General features: G+C 32.0%; 1 protein-coding gene across 1 annotated transcript in view; it reads left to right on the forward strand.

The window, feature by feature from the left end:
* Window positions 1–7,682, forward strand: part of LOC137924275 (angiotensin-converting enzyme-like) — a 62,556-nt gene extending 54,874 nt beyond the window's left edge. The window contains exons 2-12 of the mRNA XM_068767663.1: window positions 809–1,014; window positions 2,045–2,209; window positions 3,908–3,995; window positions 4,370–4,510; window positions 4,613–4,789; window positions 4,879–4,976; window positions 5,050–5,338; window positions 5,540–5,696; window positions 5,779–5,955; window positions 6,317–6,430; window positions 6,505–7,682. Of these exons, the coding sequence (XP_068623764.1) occupies window positions 817–1,014; window positions 2,045–2,209; window positions 3,908–3,995; window positions 4,370–4,510; window positions 4,613–4,789; window positions 4,879–4,976; window positions 5,050–5,338; window positions 5,540–5,696; window positions 5,779–5,955; window positions 6,317–6,430; window positions 6,505–7,072 (2,172 nt within the window). The 5' untranslated portion in view covers window positions 809–816 and the 3' untranslated portion in view covers window positions 7,073–7,682. The remainder of the gene's footprint in view (window positions 1–808; window positions 1,015–2,044; window positions 2,210–3,907; window positions 3,996–4,369; window positions 4,511–4,612; window positions 4,790–4,878; window positions 4,977–5,049; window positions 5,339–5,539; window positions 5,697–5,778; window positions 5,956–6,316; window positions 6,431–6,504) is intronic.
* The last annotated feature ends 9,320 nt before the right edge of the window (window positions 7,683–17,002 follow it).

Raw genomic sequence — 17,002 nt, forward strand, 5'->3', positions numbered from 1 at the left:
AATTTATTTAAATTTTTACAAAAGTTGCGGATCTTAAGTAAAAACAGGATGAATTTATACTGTTGTAATTGTTAATTACTTTATTTTTATTTTAAAGAGTTTAATTTTCATTGTCAAGGCTTGAGGAAAAATCTTACCGCTTGTTAAACAAACGATAAATAATTCAAATCACATCTTGTTAACACGAAAAAATGGCGCTCATTTGAGCGCCACTGAAAGGGGTGGAAAAAGGTAGATGGAGATAAAGTAATGCTAAGACATTAGCTTTCTGAAAAATCACGCTTAATCGAACAATATCTGTTGCTTCTAACTCTGTATATAAAAGAGATTCAAACACAGTAATGATTTGAAAATTTGAACTTTTAATGAAATTAAAACTCGTATCTAAATAAAAAAGCAAATGACAATTCGGCAAACCAAAAATTAATTATCAGTACTTTAAAAATGACAGATAACGACCTCCGCTCTACTTAAATCATGTTGGCATTTAATTAATGGCAGATAATTAATTTATTCTATAATTAGACTCTATTAGCGTTAAGGTGCCGTCATTGACTAAATTACACTAAAGGCAGGCTTCTGTTACGGTAGCGAGTTTGAAACAGTCAGTTAAATCGATGCAATGACTACGACGTCATTTATATGTACATGCTAAAATGTAGGGCCAAATAGTAATAAAATTTACTATTTGACTTAATAATTAAGACGAATTATAAAAGTGTAAAAATAATTTATTTGAAATAAAAAATAGATTTTTGTTTTTTTTTTATTCTTAGTACGTACTAACGCTTTTTAATTTGTTTCACAGATAAAATAATGCGTTCTTCGATCACACTATTTGGCGTCTGCCTATACGCTTTACTGTCGTGTGGCACGACATCAAGTGGTGATGACAGGCGATGGCTGACGTCCTTAGTCGACCTAGTGGAGCTGGATTACGAAGACCATTGCGAACAGAGAGCGACTGCTTCTTGGAATGAATTAATTGGTGCTAGTAAAGGCCTGGCCACAAAGGTTTGTCTTCATGTTGTTACCAATAAAATTTTTGGGTTAATATATTATCGCGGTACAATCCTCGTCTCAGGAGAGAGATATAGTGCTGTTCGTGATACGTGACACTTGCGTAGTATGTATTGATTGACACTTTTTGGAATTTTTGTTGGTCTTAATATATTCTTCATAGCGCTATATTTCACCGAACATGTAGGCAATGGTTGCATTGTATAATGAACAATAATCTTCTTTAAGAACGTACTTATGTATTAATTTTACCTTTAAAAATTATTTAAGTAATCGCGTATAAAACAACTCATATCATGAAATTACTCGCAGTCCTCGTCGATAGGTTACTGACTTAAAAGGAATCGAATTTAAGGTTATACAAGGAAACACTTGCTTTAACAGACATACCACGATTTTTTTGACATTGAAGATACGATTACCTGCGCTTATTAAACTATTGAAGTAATTAAGACTATATTTATCAAACAATACAAAACAAAGCATGGCCAGCATGGCTTATAGATAATTTTCTTAAGTTAATATTAAAATTAGAAGATACTGCATCAAGGAGGTTAAAAAAATTCTTTCATGGAAAAAGGTTACGTTACTAAATTAATAATAATAAGGTAAGTCACCACCCGAGCACGTATTCGTTCCAGCTTCATAGGGAGGAAAATAATAGCCGAGAATTATAGAGATGGTGTATTCACACATATGCAAGTGGTATTTACAATTAACACGACCGTAACACAAAGGCAGCGACCACATTACTGATGGCTTCCGAATTCGAATCGACGTCCGAATTCAAATCGGCTTTCGAAATTTGAATTTGAACGCGCAAGAATGATTAAACATAAAAGTATTCCCGCTATAGTGGCCAACAATACGGAGCGTGAACATTACAACTTTATTAAAAGGAAGCGCTAAATAAGTAATAAAGAAAGGACATTTCCAGTAAATTGTTCCTTAACAAGTCGCACAAAGACGTTGAATTTTATAATAAGAATGTAACGGGTATTTCTAATGGTCGCTTCCTTTACAGTTGGAGAGGGACAAAGCGTTCGGAATATTCTCACGACAGCAAACGGCTGACGTGAAGAGCGCTATAACTTCTAAAGCGCTGTCTTCTGACGACTTACTGAGGAGGAAAGTAAAACTTCTCGTACAACCGGGAGACACGCTATTGGAGCCGGAACAATGGATAAGGGTATGGTAGAGAATATATTCGCAATATTATTTTATCGAACAGATATCTTTTTATAAGAAATTAACTTAACCAACCGGACTTTGTACTACTAGTTATTGACCTTTCGTATTTCAACGGTTTTTTCCTTAAATAGAACACAAAAATAATGTAACATATTTATAATCACTTTATATTGTTATTATGTATTAATTATTTATATAAAATAGATAATACTAGGTGCAACTGTTAAATGACAACATATATCAGCTGCGCATGAACTGACAAACGCGCGAGATTCAAAGCGAAGTGCTAAATGCGGAGTTTCATTATATTACACATTATGTTTTCTTATTTTTTCAAGTTACGTTATAAGAACCTTCTACAAAATATAAAGAAACATAAGAAATATGAATAATATAGACGAAGTATTTTTCAAGTTATGATGTGACTCAGGGAAATAAGAATTCACTTTTCGTATATCGCTTAATTATAACTTATTAACTATAACTTAATTCTTATTAAGATATTTGAGATGTTCTTAAATATCTTATATCTAACTAGAGCCGTTAAACTGCTGGACACGTATTTAATTAGCACTTAAAATTGCAGTTAAAATTTTCTGTATCAACAACACGAGGTCTTTTAGAGTTTCACGAGCACTGCAAATGAAATTTAAACTCACGCTTTAATAATTTATCTTCTAACTTAATAGTGTATTTTTAGTTTTTACTTGTAATATTTTATAAATAAGATTATCACATAGAGGTTATTATTAATAATTAAGAGAATATCATGAGCTATTGGGACCATAATTTTATTTATTAAGGTATTGTTGTAATATCGTGGCCTAGGCCCCTTCTGGGTGGATCGACGACATAGTTAAGGCCTCGGAAAGTCTAGGTGTCTATCGGCTGATGATGAAGATAATCCATCAGCAATAACTGTATAAATTAATGACATTTAACCAAAAAGAAAAAAATGTTTTTTTTTTTTTATTGACGTCTGATACTAGCAAGAGCAATAAAGGACGTCCATCTAAAACTGAACAGACGACCTCGTTATGGTCTTTGGAAGACGCTGTATCTCATTGGTCCTATTGGAAATATATGGGGGAGGTCTCTTCGTCTATTAATAGATAAGGCTGAAATGATAGTATAAATATCTATCGTAGTTGTTTGAGATTATGAATAAAAAGTCATAATGTCACAGTTTAATTCTTGGAGTAAAACGCAGTCTTCAGTTAGAAATATTTGTCTTATCAAATAATTCCTTGAATCAAGACGGTTTACTAATTATAAAATATTATGTACATGGTGATTGATTATAAGTGTAATACCATTAAATTAGTTCATTTGTAAAAAGGTTTAAAGTTTTTGTATCTATTTCCAATCATTCTGTATGATCAATATGAAATAAGTTGCTTTAATTAATTTTTCTATTACAATGTGCAGGTCAATAACTTCTGGCAGTACAAAGTCTGTTAGGATAAATTATAAACATTAATTAATTTTAATATGCAGTAATAATCCCAAACATCAATATGCTTACTTTATTATAGTTACATATATTAATTATTAGCAAAAGAGCTATACCTTCACCTTTAAAGCTTAAACGTCTATGAAAGATGTACCTTAATGTACCTACTTCAACCAATAAAATAAATTACGAAATAGAATTAAAAAAAAAATTGTTTAATAATCGTTAACGAAATTGTTTCAGCTCGTAACTTTTGGTGATACGGCGTTGCATAACTTGCGATTTGCAGAGGATTACAACTGCGGAACTGGCACGAATTGCACTTTAAAAGGTACTACCTAGTTTTACTAATTATCTCTTTGATAACTTTATGTGTTCTTCGCGTAAAAGTACTTTAGAATTAAAATGATCGTACTTTTATATTTTTAGTTACTGGCAGTCCATGTTTAGAATTTTTAAATGCAGATAAAAGATAACGTAAATAATATGTTCCAAATTCAAAATTTTAATGACAGTTATCGTTAAAATCAATTTAAAAACAATGAAATTTTAATGTCGCATTTAACTCTTTATAAGAACTTTTACAATTTAAAACACCTGTTATAAAATTATTAGCAATTTTAAGTATTTAAACTAAACATATGTATATTTGTATATGTATGTGTGTACATGTACATTAAAAATATTGAATTAACTTTTTTGTAGAACTGAACAAAAATATGGCTCGACAACAAGATGCTGAAGTTTGTCTACTTATGAAAAAATCATGGGAACAAAAGCTTCCAGACCTTACTGAATATTTGGAACAAATTCTGCCACTGCTAAGAAATGCTTCCAAAGAAAACGGTTAGTGTTATTATTATACCATTCCGTTTATTTTTAGATTTTCTTTAATTAAAAGAGTAAATGTATAGGTTACTACGATCATTATAATTTTATTAATTACAGGCTATAACACTGTAGAAGACTACTGGGATTCGTTGGTAGAATACGAAGGCGCTATGTTAAAAGCTCGGGAAATTTGGGATAACGTGAAACCTTTATATGTTAAGTTGCACAAATACATTGCTTTACGTCTAAAAGGTCCCGACGCGGTCGGACACCCACTGCCTGTTCACTTACTAAGTTAGTATTGTTCTACTTATTAAAAATGTTTTATTGATTTATTTTATACAATACATGTTATTGTTACTAAAATTAGAATACATTTTCAGAATCATTTAATGGAGATGACTGGTCTAATCTTATAGAAAGCTTGTTACCTAAACATCATGATATATATCAGAAATTACATGCAAATTTGCAAATAAAGGTATGTTTTACATTTAGTTATTGAATCGAAAAATAAATAATCGTTAAAAAATAAATTAAAACATATATTGCAGGAACTTGGCGGTTTGAGAGCATTTAAAGAAGCAGAAAAATTGTTAAAACTTTTAGAAATGGGCGATATAGACGAGGAAATATTTACTGATTCGTATTTTAATAGTTCCTGTCCAGCAGATATTGTTGACTCGTGTAAACCAAATAAACTAAAGTTTATCACGTGTGAAGACGTCAGCTTGGGAAATTATATCGAAACACATGAGGCGGCTACTAAAATTAAGTACAAGTTAATATCGGCCTCACATAGTAACAATACTTATGTTCTCAGAGAAGCAACGCGTTATTCAGGTAACTATAGAAACACGAAACATGGTTTTTATACAAATATTGATATGTGAAAGGTATATATATATATACATATATATTTTTGTATCTGATCCTATTATATATAAATTTGATATAATATTAAATAATTCTTTCTTATATATTTAAAATTTTAAATTTAAACGAATATTCTTGATTTATTTACATGTTATTTGAAATTCACAGCAATTTACGAAGCGATACCTGGTTTCATCGCACTTCTGTCTCTAAATCCACACACTTTAGATCGAGCTAAACTGTATCCATTGGAGAGATTCAATCATAACCCAAATCATCACCGTCTCGTTTTACAGTTGATAATTGCTCTTAGAGATTTACCTAAGTAAGCGTCTTGTATCATCAATTGAATATTTTTAATGTAATATTAAACTTAGAATTATAATAATAAATGCTATATTTTCTAGGCTTAATTACTACATAGCTGCGGATGAGTGGAGACTGAAAGTTTTGATGGGTGATATTCCTCCCGCAAAAGCAGCGACTAGTTGGAGTGAATTTCGTCAAAACTTTTCAATGCTTGAAACATCTAACAAAGACTTTTTAGGAGATTCCTATACTTTATTCAATAAACCTTTTATTGGGTAAGTACTTAATTATTAATCACATTTAAATTATATTTTTTTAATTATCACGCAACTGTTATAAATACTCGTTGAAATATTTATGGCCACTGGTAATTTAAAACTGGATAAATTTTCAAGTAAAAAGATATTTTTCTTCAAGTAGTCAAAAAATGTACGTATTATATATTGTGTTGCACTTTTAATATATTTTGTTTATGACAAAAAATTCTAACAACTTTTGAAATGGAAACTTTAAACTTTCTTTATAACCAAATATTAATTACTCTTTCCAAAGAAAAAGTTAGGCAGGCGAATATTACAAGATTACAAATTAGAAAATTCAAATTTCTTTCGGTTATATTTGTTTTTATTCTTGCAGGAAATTTATGGGTATCATATTAAAATACCAAATATACCAATCTTTTGCCGAGGAGCTTATTTCAGACGACTACGACTTAGTTATGCATGTTTCTGAGAAAAACGATAGGCTTATGTAAGTATAAAATTAACAATATATTTCATGATGTATTCAGATAATAGCCTTTTTTAATGTATTCTTATTTCCAGTGACCCAATGATTAAAGGAATGAGTGTTAAATGGCCGGAAATGGTGAGCGACTTGTTAGCTAAGCGGGAAAATGGTTTAGAATATACTGGTCTCACCGACTATTTTAGACTTTTAGATGAGTATTTAGATAATCAACTTGATCCATCTGGCGATAGTGATGATATAGACGATTACGTGGTTCCACCTGAAATAGAACCAGAAAATGATAAAGATAAATCTACACTAGATAATGATATACCAATTATTGAGAACAATTTAGATAATAAACAAAAAGATAAAGAAATCAGTGTTAATATAATGGATAACGTTATAGATACAGGCGATGATCCTAATTCTAAGAGCTTTGAAACATCTACAGTAGGTGTACTGGAAATAAAGAATCCAGTTGCTTCTAATGAACAAAACGAAAACGTGAATCCTAAAGAGGCGTCATATAACACGTACTGGTGGATAGGTATAGCGGTAGCACTGGTCGTCGTAGTTGCACTTGTTGCAATTATAGCGCGGAAACGCCACAACCATAGAAAACAATTGGAGCGACAGAGGAGAGAAAACTCACGTGCCTGATTTGAAGAATATCGGTTCTAGATTAGGAGCCGATATTTAATGGTTTAAAGACTCAAGTGAAATACTGACAATGAAAGTAAAAATGAGAGCGTTAGTTACAAGAGTGTAACAGAGAGCTTGATTTTAAAGTTTTATTTATATTTTTCTCAGTTTTGTTCTATTAAGTTAAAACTTACGTTATACGGTGCTCTGAACCTTATCAAAAATCAACTGTGTGTGTTTTTATTAATTTAAATTTGTGCGTTGTTTTATCGTAAATGAATGTTGTAGATAGTAAAAGGATAAACTATTTTTGTACATATCACAATTTGTGGCAGTGTAATAAATGTTACCACATGTCTCTAATAGTTGTATATTATAGTTAGAAGTAACTTCGCTGTGCCTTAAGCGTTTCAATTTCTTATTTGTAAAATAATGAAAAGAACAAATTTGTAATTAATCATAACGTCATTTTATAAGATCTCTATTTTTTGTGCTGTACATACATTCAGACCAAAATAACAGCATTTAATTCCGATGTTTATTTCAATAATTAACAATGTTTTCATTCAAAAACTATCTCGTAACTTTCAACTTCTTTTGTTATAATTTTTTCCCTATTTATGAAATTTTCTTCTATATCAGATGTACTTGATAAAAAATATGTCAGGTTCTTAAGGGAAATAAATGTTTGATATATGGAAATTCAAAACTTCTTTTTTTTTCCTCTCCTACAATTACTTAAAATGAACTTTCTATTAATAAACTATATGCCTAAATTCCTCGGTTAAGACATTTAAGATGTTGTAGTTATTAAATCTTACAGACGGAGTAGTTTGTCGTAAAACTAGATAAAAATAACTAAAAACTCGTTTTAACACAGTCCAATAAGACTTAAGAGTACGCAGGCCACATGTGCCTCCGGGGCCTTATTGTTCTGGAATGGAGACCAGAGACCGGGATAAATACCTTCGCTACGTCAACTCCGCTAAACAATTTATATGTATAAACAGTTTAATATTTCATGACGCGATAAGCGCTGATTCTTGTGTTCTGGATAGCTGGCCATATTACTCTGTCATTATAACATAAAAAAATTTAATGATAATTTTCGTAGAATACTTTTTTATCAATAAAAAGTTAAACGTAAAGACCGTTTTTTTCGTATTGTGGAGACCCAGTGTCTAGGATGAACTTTGTTGACGCGACCAGGTGTTCTTGGATTATATATAAGATAGTGTCTAGTAAATTATAATAATAATAACACATAAATGATAATAAAGGAAATGTATTTTGGAAATCTGTAAGCTTCATGGGGCGCCTGGGTGCAAAAGCCAGCAAGGGGGGTTTCGGCTTAGAGTTTTCATTTGACTCGCATTCAGTATTATGATTCTGAACTGCACTAGAGAGTAGAACCAAACAAATCTTGTTCTTTTTATGGGATTATAAGAATGTCACTTTTTAAAAATAACATAACACTGTCATCGGCGGCTTGTATAATGTACCTTCAGATAAATTCGTTCATCGTCTATAACAAAATAGACATATGATTACAATTGTAATTGTAATTACTTACTGCATCTCCAATTATAAATGGATACAACATGATAGGATGGCCATAGCAAAACATATCCTTATTTCTAATATTTCCAATAAGATCGATTGTAAGCGGCGTGCATCCACCGTCTTCTTACGATCTCTTCCGTCGTCCGTCGGTCCATCTTGGGTAGATGCCCACGCAGCACTTATCAGTCCGCGATTTACTCAATAACCTTAAATCCTCAGCGGCTATTTGTTCTGCGTATCGTGTGACACGACCATTGCAATTAGGCTAGTATTAATTCATATATGTCAAACTATAGATAGCCCACTGCAAGTTATATGCCTCCCCCAAACATCGAAACAATTACCAGACTTGTGCTTCCCTCGTCCAACAAGACCTTGATTACGTAGTAATATAATTTTAATCAAATTAAATAATAATATTTAAATTAAACTAACCTTTCTGGGTATTTTTATAATGTGCGAGACATGTAGGTCAAGATGTCTAAATCCTACAATCGGAGTCATGTAGGGTGCATTCTGTTAAAGTTAGATATTTTTTCATTCTGAATAGAGGAGCTGATTTTCGTTGGGATCTACAGGGTACATAAACGTTCAACTTATTCTTTCTGAGTTCACAATATTTCCACGAAACAAGAAGGAAACACGAAAAAAATAGAATTCAATTTACAACAATCTTTTGTCATAAAATGTGAGCGTTTAACAAGAAATAGAACCTTCGACGAAATTCTCGTACACACGAAATGCCTTCATTTCAGTAAACGAGCGTGTGTATTATCCAGTTGACTAAATTTTCGAAATTTATGCTTTCGAATGCTATCGGATCGGAATAACTGATGTAACGTGTTTGTGCGTGTGGACAAGTCTAATTGAATAATGGAGATATTCTCAAATATTCATTTTGACAAGTCGACATTCTGATGCTATAGAAAACTTCATAGGCTCTTTATCTTTAGATTTTATTAACAAAATTAATTTATATTCACGTCGCAAAACTTTATTACTTTTAATCGTAGATAGTACAGACATTCACAAATGAAGACATCACTGTAATCTATTAAATAAAAATTAAAGTGTTTATTAACTAAATAGTATTAGTAATAATCAAACACTTCATTTAAGTAGTTAGTGGTATTTAGATTTCATTGAACGGTGAACGCTTTTGAATAATTTGACCCGGAGGTCACCCACGCGACGTAGGCAATGAATGTATAATTTAACAAACTGCTTCCATTCCCCGTTTTGTTAATTTTGTATTGATTAGGATTTACTTAGTAAATATGTTTTTAAATAGCCTATTGTAAGAACAAATGTAGTCCGCGGATTAACCCTTTCCACTCCAAGGCTGTTATGTAGCATCGATAAAATTCAATTGAATTATAGTATTTTGCCATTCTAAAATATGTTTCATTCATTCGCGATTCAAACATTTTAGTAACAAAAATCTTTCCTGTTTTAAAATTTTCCGCAAAAAATAGTATTACGCCATGTCGAGTATCACTCGACAGTGGAGCTTGTGGAACAAAATCAGTGTCGAGTGACACTCGACATTGGATTGGAAAGGGTTATGCATTTGTTTCTAGGACAACAAATTAATTTATTTATTATAATATTTTAAAGACTAGGAATAAATTATTGACACTGACACAAGTCTAATTCAATGTAGAATTTTATTTTGATTATTTTATGCACGCAGCAAATACACTTCTTATACAAATAATTTTATAAAAGAGTAATTAATATTACTTAGTGGCAGGAGAACTGAAACACAAACATAGTATCAAAGTTGACAGGTAAAACTGTGTAAAACTTAGTATTAATTTCTGATGTAAGATTAGTTATTATTAGTTACAATTAATTATAAAATACAAGTATACAATATTCTTACATCGCGTTTTCTCTTGTAAATAAACTAGGCCCTGTCTTAGATACCAGAGAGTTCTTGTATATTACACTTAACATTACATTCGTTTGAATTATCTGTATATGTAAGCATATAAATTACAAGTTTTTGTTTATTTAATACCTGTAACTTCTTAAAATAGTCATAAGATATATTTTATAGCCAAAACATTAATTAACTTTTGCAATCATTTTTAATAATGGGTGTATATTTAAATTGATAGATCGAGGATATTTACATTTATATGTGCTTAACAATCCCTTATAGGCTGTTTCCACACCTACAAAATAGAACGAAATAACGTTACATTAAATTTTACGAGGTTAATAATTATAGTAATACAAACAAATACTTCTAGCGGTATTAGGATTTAAAAGTAAATGGATTCAAGTTATAAATTAATTACTTCGTATATATTCAGGTTTATGTTTGATGCTAAACTATTTAGTAATGAAAAGGTTGTCAAGCCAAGGGTAGTCAGTTAATTCGTGGTCCAAGATACGTAGTGGTACGCTCGTTGTATTAGCACGTGGTATTGCTTACAACCGCACCCTGAAAGATATTCCAATGGAACGATTAGCCTTTGGATCTGAACACAATATTTCTTACCTATTGTTTGGAAGTAGGGTATGAAATTAGTGTGTTACGTGCGTTCGTCTAGATATTACAATGTGGTGTATATGCTGTGAGATAAAAATGGATAATATTTTTTGACGTTTGGATGACTTGATTATTAGTAAAATAAATTGGTTCATCATCTTCATTCATTAAGACTTTTACTGGTGAACATATGCATTGAGATATCCGACAGGTCTGGTTAGAAGCAGCCAGCATCCAGTGTCTCCCGCAGGCATTTTCAAGGTCGACTGTTCCTTGACGGACGTTCTACGCTGTGCTTGTCAGTCCGTGGTCTCAACTCTAGATTATTAAGAACTGGGTTTACTGTATTATTTCTTCTTGATACTTGAGATACAATGTATATTTTATTATATATTAAGTATCAAGAAATGCATATGGCACGGAAACACTGATTTCTGTGCATCTAAACTCAATAATTATGAATCATTGTATACGGATATTAGATAAATATATATAAAATGTAAATAGTACAATATTCATGAAAGTCGAGAGATGTTCAAAGTGGTCAACTTGGAGCCGTCGGTGTCGATATGGATTCCCATGGGTAATTGATTGAACGAAAATTGATTTTGTGGGTTGTGACGAAACCTAAAAATCGACCCCTATTAATTAGCACAATGTCTAATTCGCAACTCTTAAGTAACTGTATACAGTAACTTGAAATTTGTTTAATAGGTAATTCTTATAAGTTGACCTATTAAATAAATTAAACACGATATTTAAAGAATTTTACATATTTTTATTTTGTTAGATTATGGTGAGAAACAAATGTCAAACTCACTCCACTTTCCTAAAGGTTTTGTAAATTTGTAACTAGTTTGTACCAATAGGAAAAAAATGAAAATTGTTTTGAGGATAGTGTGAAGGATGAGGGTGAAAAAAAAGTCAGTAAAAATATATTTAGTACATATTGTCCCTTCGTACCAAAGACAGGGAAATCTACGAGAGATCCTAAATAACAGAGTCCATTAAAAAAAAAAAACTTGGTGTATTCATGACAAGAGCGAATAGGTATCTTATAGGCAGTCATATACCACTATGTCATAGCTTAACAACAGACGATACAGAGGTCTAATGCTTCGCCTATAAAAAAACTATTTTGTATGCGATTTGTCCATATAAAACAAAGATTAGAACTATTTCTGCGAAAACGTTTCAAGAGATGATAACAATTAGAACTTGCATAGTTCTCTGGTATTCCCTGTAGTCAAGAATGCAGCATTATCATTGGATTTTAGTGGATATTCTCAGTCGTGGCAGAATAAAGGAGTTTGCCCACTGTAACATTCCGCACTATGACTATAAAAGGAACTTATCGGGCACGTAAAGATGCACGATAAGCTCCATGCTCACTAAAACGAATCGGATGCTACTTATACGATGACTGTACACTACCCGTGTACGCCTGATTTCTTTGTATTGAAATGTATGAAACTATATCCGTTACATCACTAATACCGTATTTCGTGCACGTTTCAATTACTGTACATATTGTACGCAACGGTGATGGAACCTAGCTATTACAGTCTCATATATTTTAATGCATCGAAAACGTGTGTTATTTTGTCGTAAATAGATTTCTTAAATTTAAATTATTTATTTTTGACAGTATGATTACTAAATGAAAAATAATTTGTGGCAAAAACTGTAACTTGTTAATTAAAACGAATCATTGAGATGACAATATTATGTAATTTTATAAAGGCGGCACCAATGAAAGGTACTCCGATTATTTCAAATCGATTTTTACTTAATCTGAGCAAGATATTCACCAGATGGTAAGCTATAAAATTTAACTACAACGACGAACCGTCATCGTCGCCATTCGATGACAATCTCGTCGACAACGAGGTCGAATCGTTAATCACAGGGGACGTCAACTGCTGATCATAATAGATAGCGTTGCTGGAATTTCTTCCGTCACTATCTGCTCTAACGCCTTTCGAAGTGGTGGTAGTATTGAGTACTAGTTAGGCAATAGCAAGCGGCCAAGCCGTGGATCGGCCCTCTTGGGCGCGGAATGCTAAATGGGTATTATCGACATGTGGCAACCAAAACTGAGGTCGCCTCGTAGAGGCGTTTCAGCTTAAACACTCCATGAAAGGTTCACTGAAGTGATTGAAGGGCTCTTAATCTGGAAAAATGTAATATGTAGCGGCCTGAGGCCGTGGCCCCCCGGGGACCTTCGAGCTTCGCTATTTTATAAGAGGTCTGAAGCTAGGAACGCTCTGCGCCCTGCCACCTTGTTTCCGCGGAAACTGCAAATGTCATTAGGGCAGCAGTTAGTATCCTATAAAAAAATACGACGTTGTACAGTTATTAGTTTAGTTTATATAAAAATATCGTACTTTATGAATAATAATTTATACTTATAAGTAAACACCACTATTCTGAATAAAAGCTAAAAGGTTTGCACAGTATATTCTATAAAGTAAACAAATTTCATTCAAGTATTTTGCTCAGCTAACGCTGAATATTGGTTGTTGATTTACTTACTAAAAAGTTACTCGTTTTATATATATGCCTAAATTCCTACGTGTTTTTACATGTATTAAATAGAGTATTCCGTCCTGAAACACGGTACTTTTAGAAACGTATTAACATTATGGTATTCAATCCTTCCGTTAAAAAATTAAACTCTTCTCTCTTGTATAGTGCCCGAATTACTTACGTCATATCTCTTTTTTGTGAGATGATGACACAGTGGCGAATAAGATCGAGTGACCGCGGCATAGGTAGGCCCTCGATAAGTAGACCGGAGATATAATTAAGGTCCCAGGTAGTTCCTGGATGCAGGCAGTACAGCACCGGTTATTGTGACAATTTTGAGGGAAGCTTATGCCTTGTAGTAGATATCTATTGGCTGACATGAATAAATTAATAAACGAGATTATGATTCATATGCACTTGAAATAATGTTCCAGGTTTGATTGTACCAAAATGTAGATTATATTACAATCAAACCTATAAAATGTAGATTCCATATAAAATGTTAAAAACTAAGATATAATGGTGCAAGGGCAAAGAAGGGCAAATAAAGATATATTTTATTTGCTCTTCATTCAAGGTTTGAACGTACAACAAAGGTTTTCACTCACGTATATGTACAAATAATATGTAATCACATTCCTGACATCATTTTATAGATCAATGAGCTTAGAAAGACTGTAATTTTTGATTAAAGATTCGAGTTTCTTTCTCTTCAACAAATAACTTGATTCTTATATTCCACTGAGTAAATAACAAGTTGATCGTTTTATTCAACTTTATTTTATTTAAAACTAGCTTCGTCAACAGACTTCTTTGTTAAAAGTTAGTTAGTTCGATAAAAAAAGAAAACGTAATTTTGTGATCAGTTTGTTTGTTATTTTTTTATATTAAACATAGAGTTCTTTTAAAATAAAGGTGTTATATTTCGTACGCTTTATGATTTTTATAATAATATACATTTTAATTGAAATGCGTAAAAGTACACGAAATTTTTGATTATTTTCATCCTAACACTTCTCTCCTTGATGCTTAAGATTTTGGAGCTCAAAATAGGCATTTTAATTTACTTGTTCGTTGGTCTGACACCGATGCAATATATTTAAACAATGATATTGGAAAACAATCAAACAGTCACGTCAAATTGGTACATTAGCATTCATTTTCCTGAAGTTCTGGAAAAGGTTAAAGAACAAAGTCCAGGTATTAGAGTCCTCTTCCATCACAGCACACTCGACCAAACGAACCTGGTATTTGGATGGTGTGAAATAAACGTTACTTTATGTCAAGAAGGCTATTTTGATAAATAATGAATCATTTATAAGTTCTTTTGGTATTCTAAAAACTACACCGCCTCTCGTATTATTCCTTTGTAAATTTTTACAAAAAAATATATTTACTTAACCCTTAATAGCCTAGAGTTTCAATTTTTATACCAATCTTATAAACCGAATGTTCACATTACTATTAGTTTTTTTTTATGGGTTGGCTGTACGAATTTTACTGTTGTATAATATTCTTTCCAACGAAATTAAAAAAAAATCTATTTTTCCCTTCACAGTAATATTAAAAAAAATCACTTTCATAAATCAGGCTATTAAGTGTTAAGGCGAACTTCAATGTTTATAATATAAACATGGATACGTAAAAACTGTGATGGTAATTTTCCCCAGATATTATTCTATATTTTTTAGTATTCATTGCAATTTGTTAACGGTATTACATTTATAATTTTAAAACTCTATTGATAAACGTAAACGGCAATCCGGAGAAGTAGACTCGAGTCAAATAAACCTTCAACCAACAGCTCGGTATCGGACAATCTACTTTATTTCATTCGGTCTTCAGTATTTCACTGGGGCTGTCGCGCATTGGTTCCGTAAACGTCATTTTCAGCATATGACTTATATAAGTGATAATATAAAATATAATTTATTCTGTCGACAACCCCTATTTGCTTCAGGGTTCCTTTATGCGTAGTAAGCAGTAAAACACATTTTTAGTAGTTTTTTAACAAATCCTCTAAACAGTTAATATATTTTAATAATACGTTAAATACTCGACTTAAATCATAAAAGAAATAGTTTTAGTAACTATACGTAAAGCGGTTAGTTTGTCATTTGCAGAGGAATAAAAAATACACGATGAAAACATATCCTATCAATTTTTAAAAAATTAAAATACAATAAAACCTTATTCTTTTTGGAAGCCGCACCTGATAAGACATAAATCACAGATCATAAATATGATGGAAACTTATGTAAAAGAAAATAGAATCCCTGAGGATATGACGATGACGTCTTCTAGACCTGAATAATTTTCATTTACGAGAACATTAAAACAATTGATACTAACATAATATTTTTGTGTCCACGGAAACAAACTTTAAGCTCACACTCCGAACTAGTAAGTTTCTAATCATAGCTTTTTTTTACTTGGTGGTCTGAGGACTTAATTTAGGTCGCAGAAAGACGCTGGATGTGGGCAGCGGAAGACCGAACATAGTGGTGATATTTGAGAGAGGCCTAGGCTTGCCTTGGAATTTATACGTATTGGAGGTAGGCCCGAGTGTTAAACAATGAAATTTCTTTATAACTTGGTAAAAGATTTAGGACCTCTTTCAAGAGCGAACATTAAGTCTGGACCGCTGTTTCTAAAGTAGCATTTGTGGGATAATTTAAACTTTGGTTAGGAAGAGAAAGCAGTCTCATCGGTGAAGGTGAACAACAAAACATTGCAAGAAATTTCCTAAACCTTATATCCGGTTCGTTAGCATTGAGCTCTATATCCGGGCACTCTACCTACAACGTAATGAATCTGTCACAAGCACGGCGAATCCAAGGAATGCTGAATTATATCCCGACTTATTTTTCAAGTCATTAATTTTTTTAAACCAATAAATGAACGCGATGCTCTAATCCTTACTAGCATGAAAACGGACGTGAAAATGTAGCCCAACAGACTATGAATTGAATGTAAGACTTACTTGGGACAGTTTCAGAATAAACCGAGCGTGAAGAATATAATATTATAGCGTACGACCCACTAAGCTCCTTGTACGTTTCGTATCTTAACCACTATATTATTCTTGTCCCGTTACCAGATATTAGTGAAAAGACATTACTAATTTATTTAATTCCGCGTCTATAAAAAAAATACGGCATCTCTTTCTTGTTTGCACATTATATCGAAATACGTGACGTCATCACAATAATAGTTTGATTAATTTATCGAAAATATTTATCATAGGTCAGATCGCGTAAAACCAGATTCGCCATAATGGGTAGAGAAGGGTATGTACCTGTTCTTGTTGTACTCTCTTCCTTGGACCTATTGACGAGGCGAAGGACTCGAGGAAG

This window comes from Battus philenor, unplaced genomic scaffold, assembly GCF_028537555.1.
Source record: "Battus philenor isolate CCGP_79_NKW_IND1 unplaced genomic scaffold, ilBatPhil1.0.hap1 SCAF_10, whole genome shotgun sequence".
NCBI classification, from domain to species: domain Eukaryota; kingdom Metazoa; phylum Arthropoda; class Insecta; order Lepidoptera; family Papilionidae; genus Battus; species Battus philenor.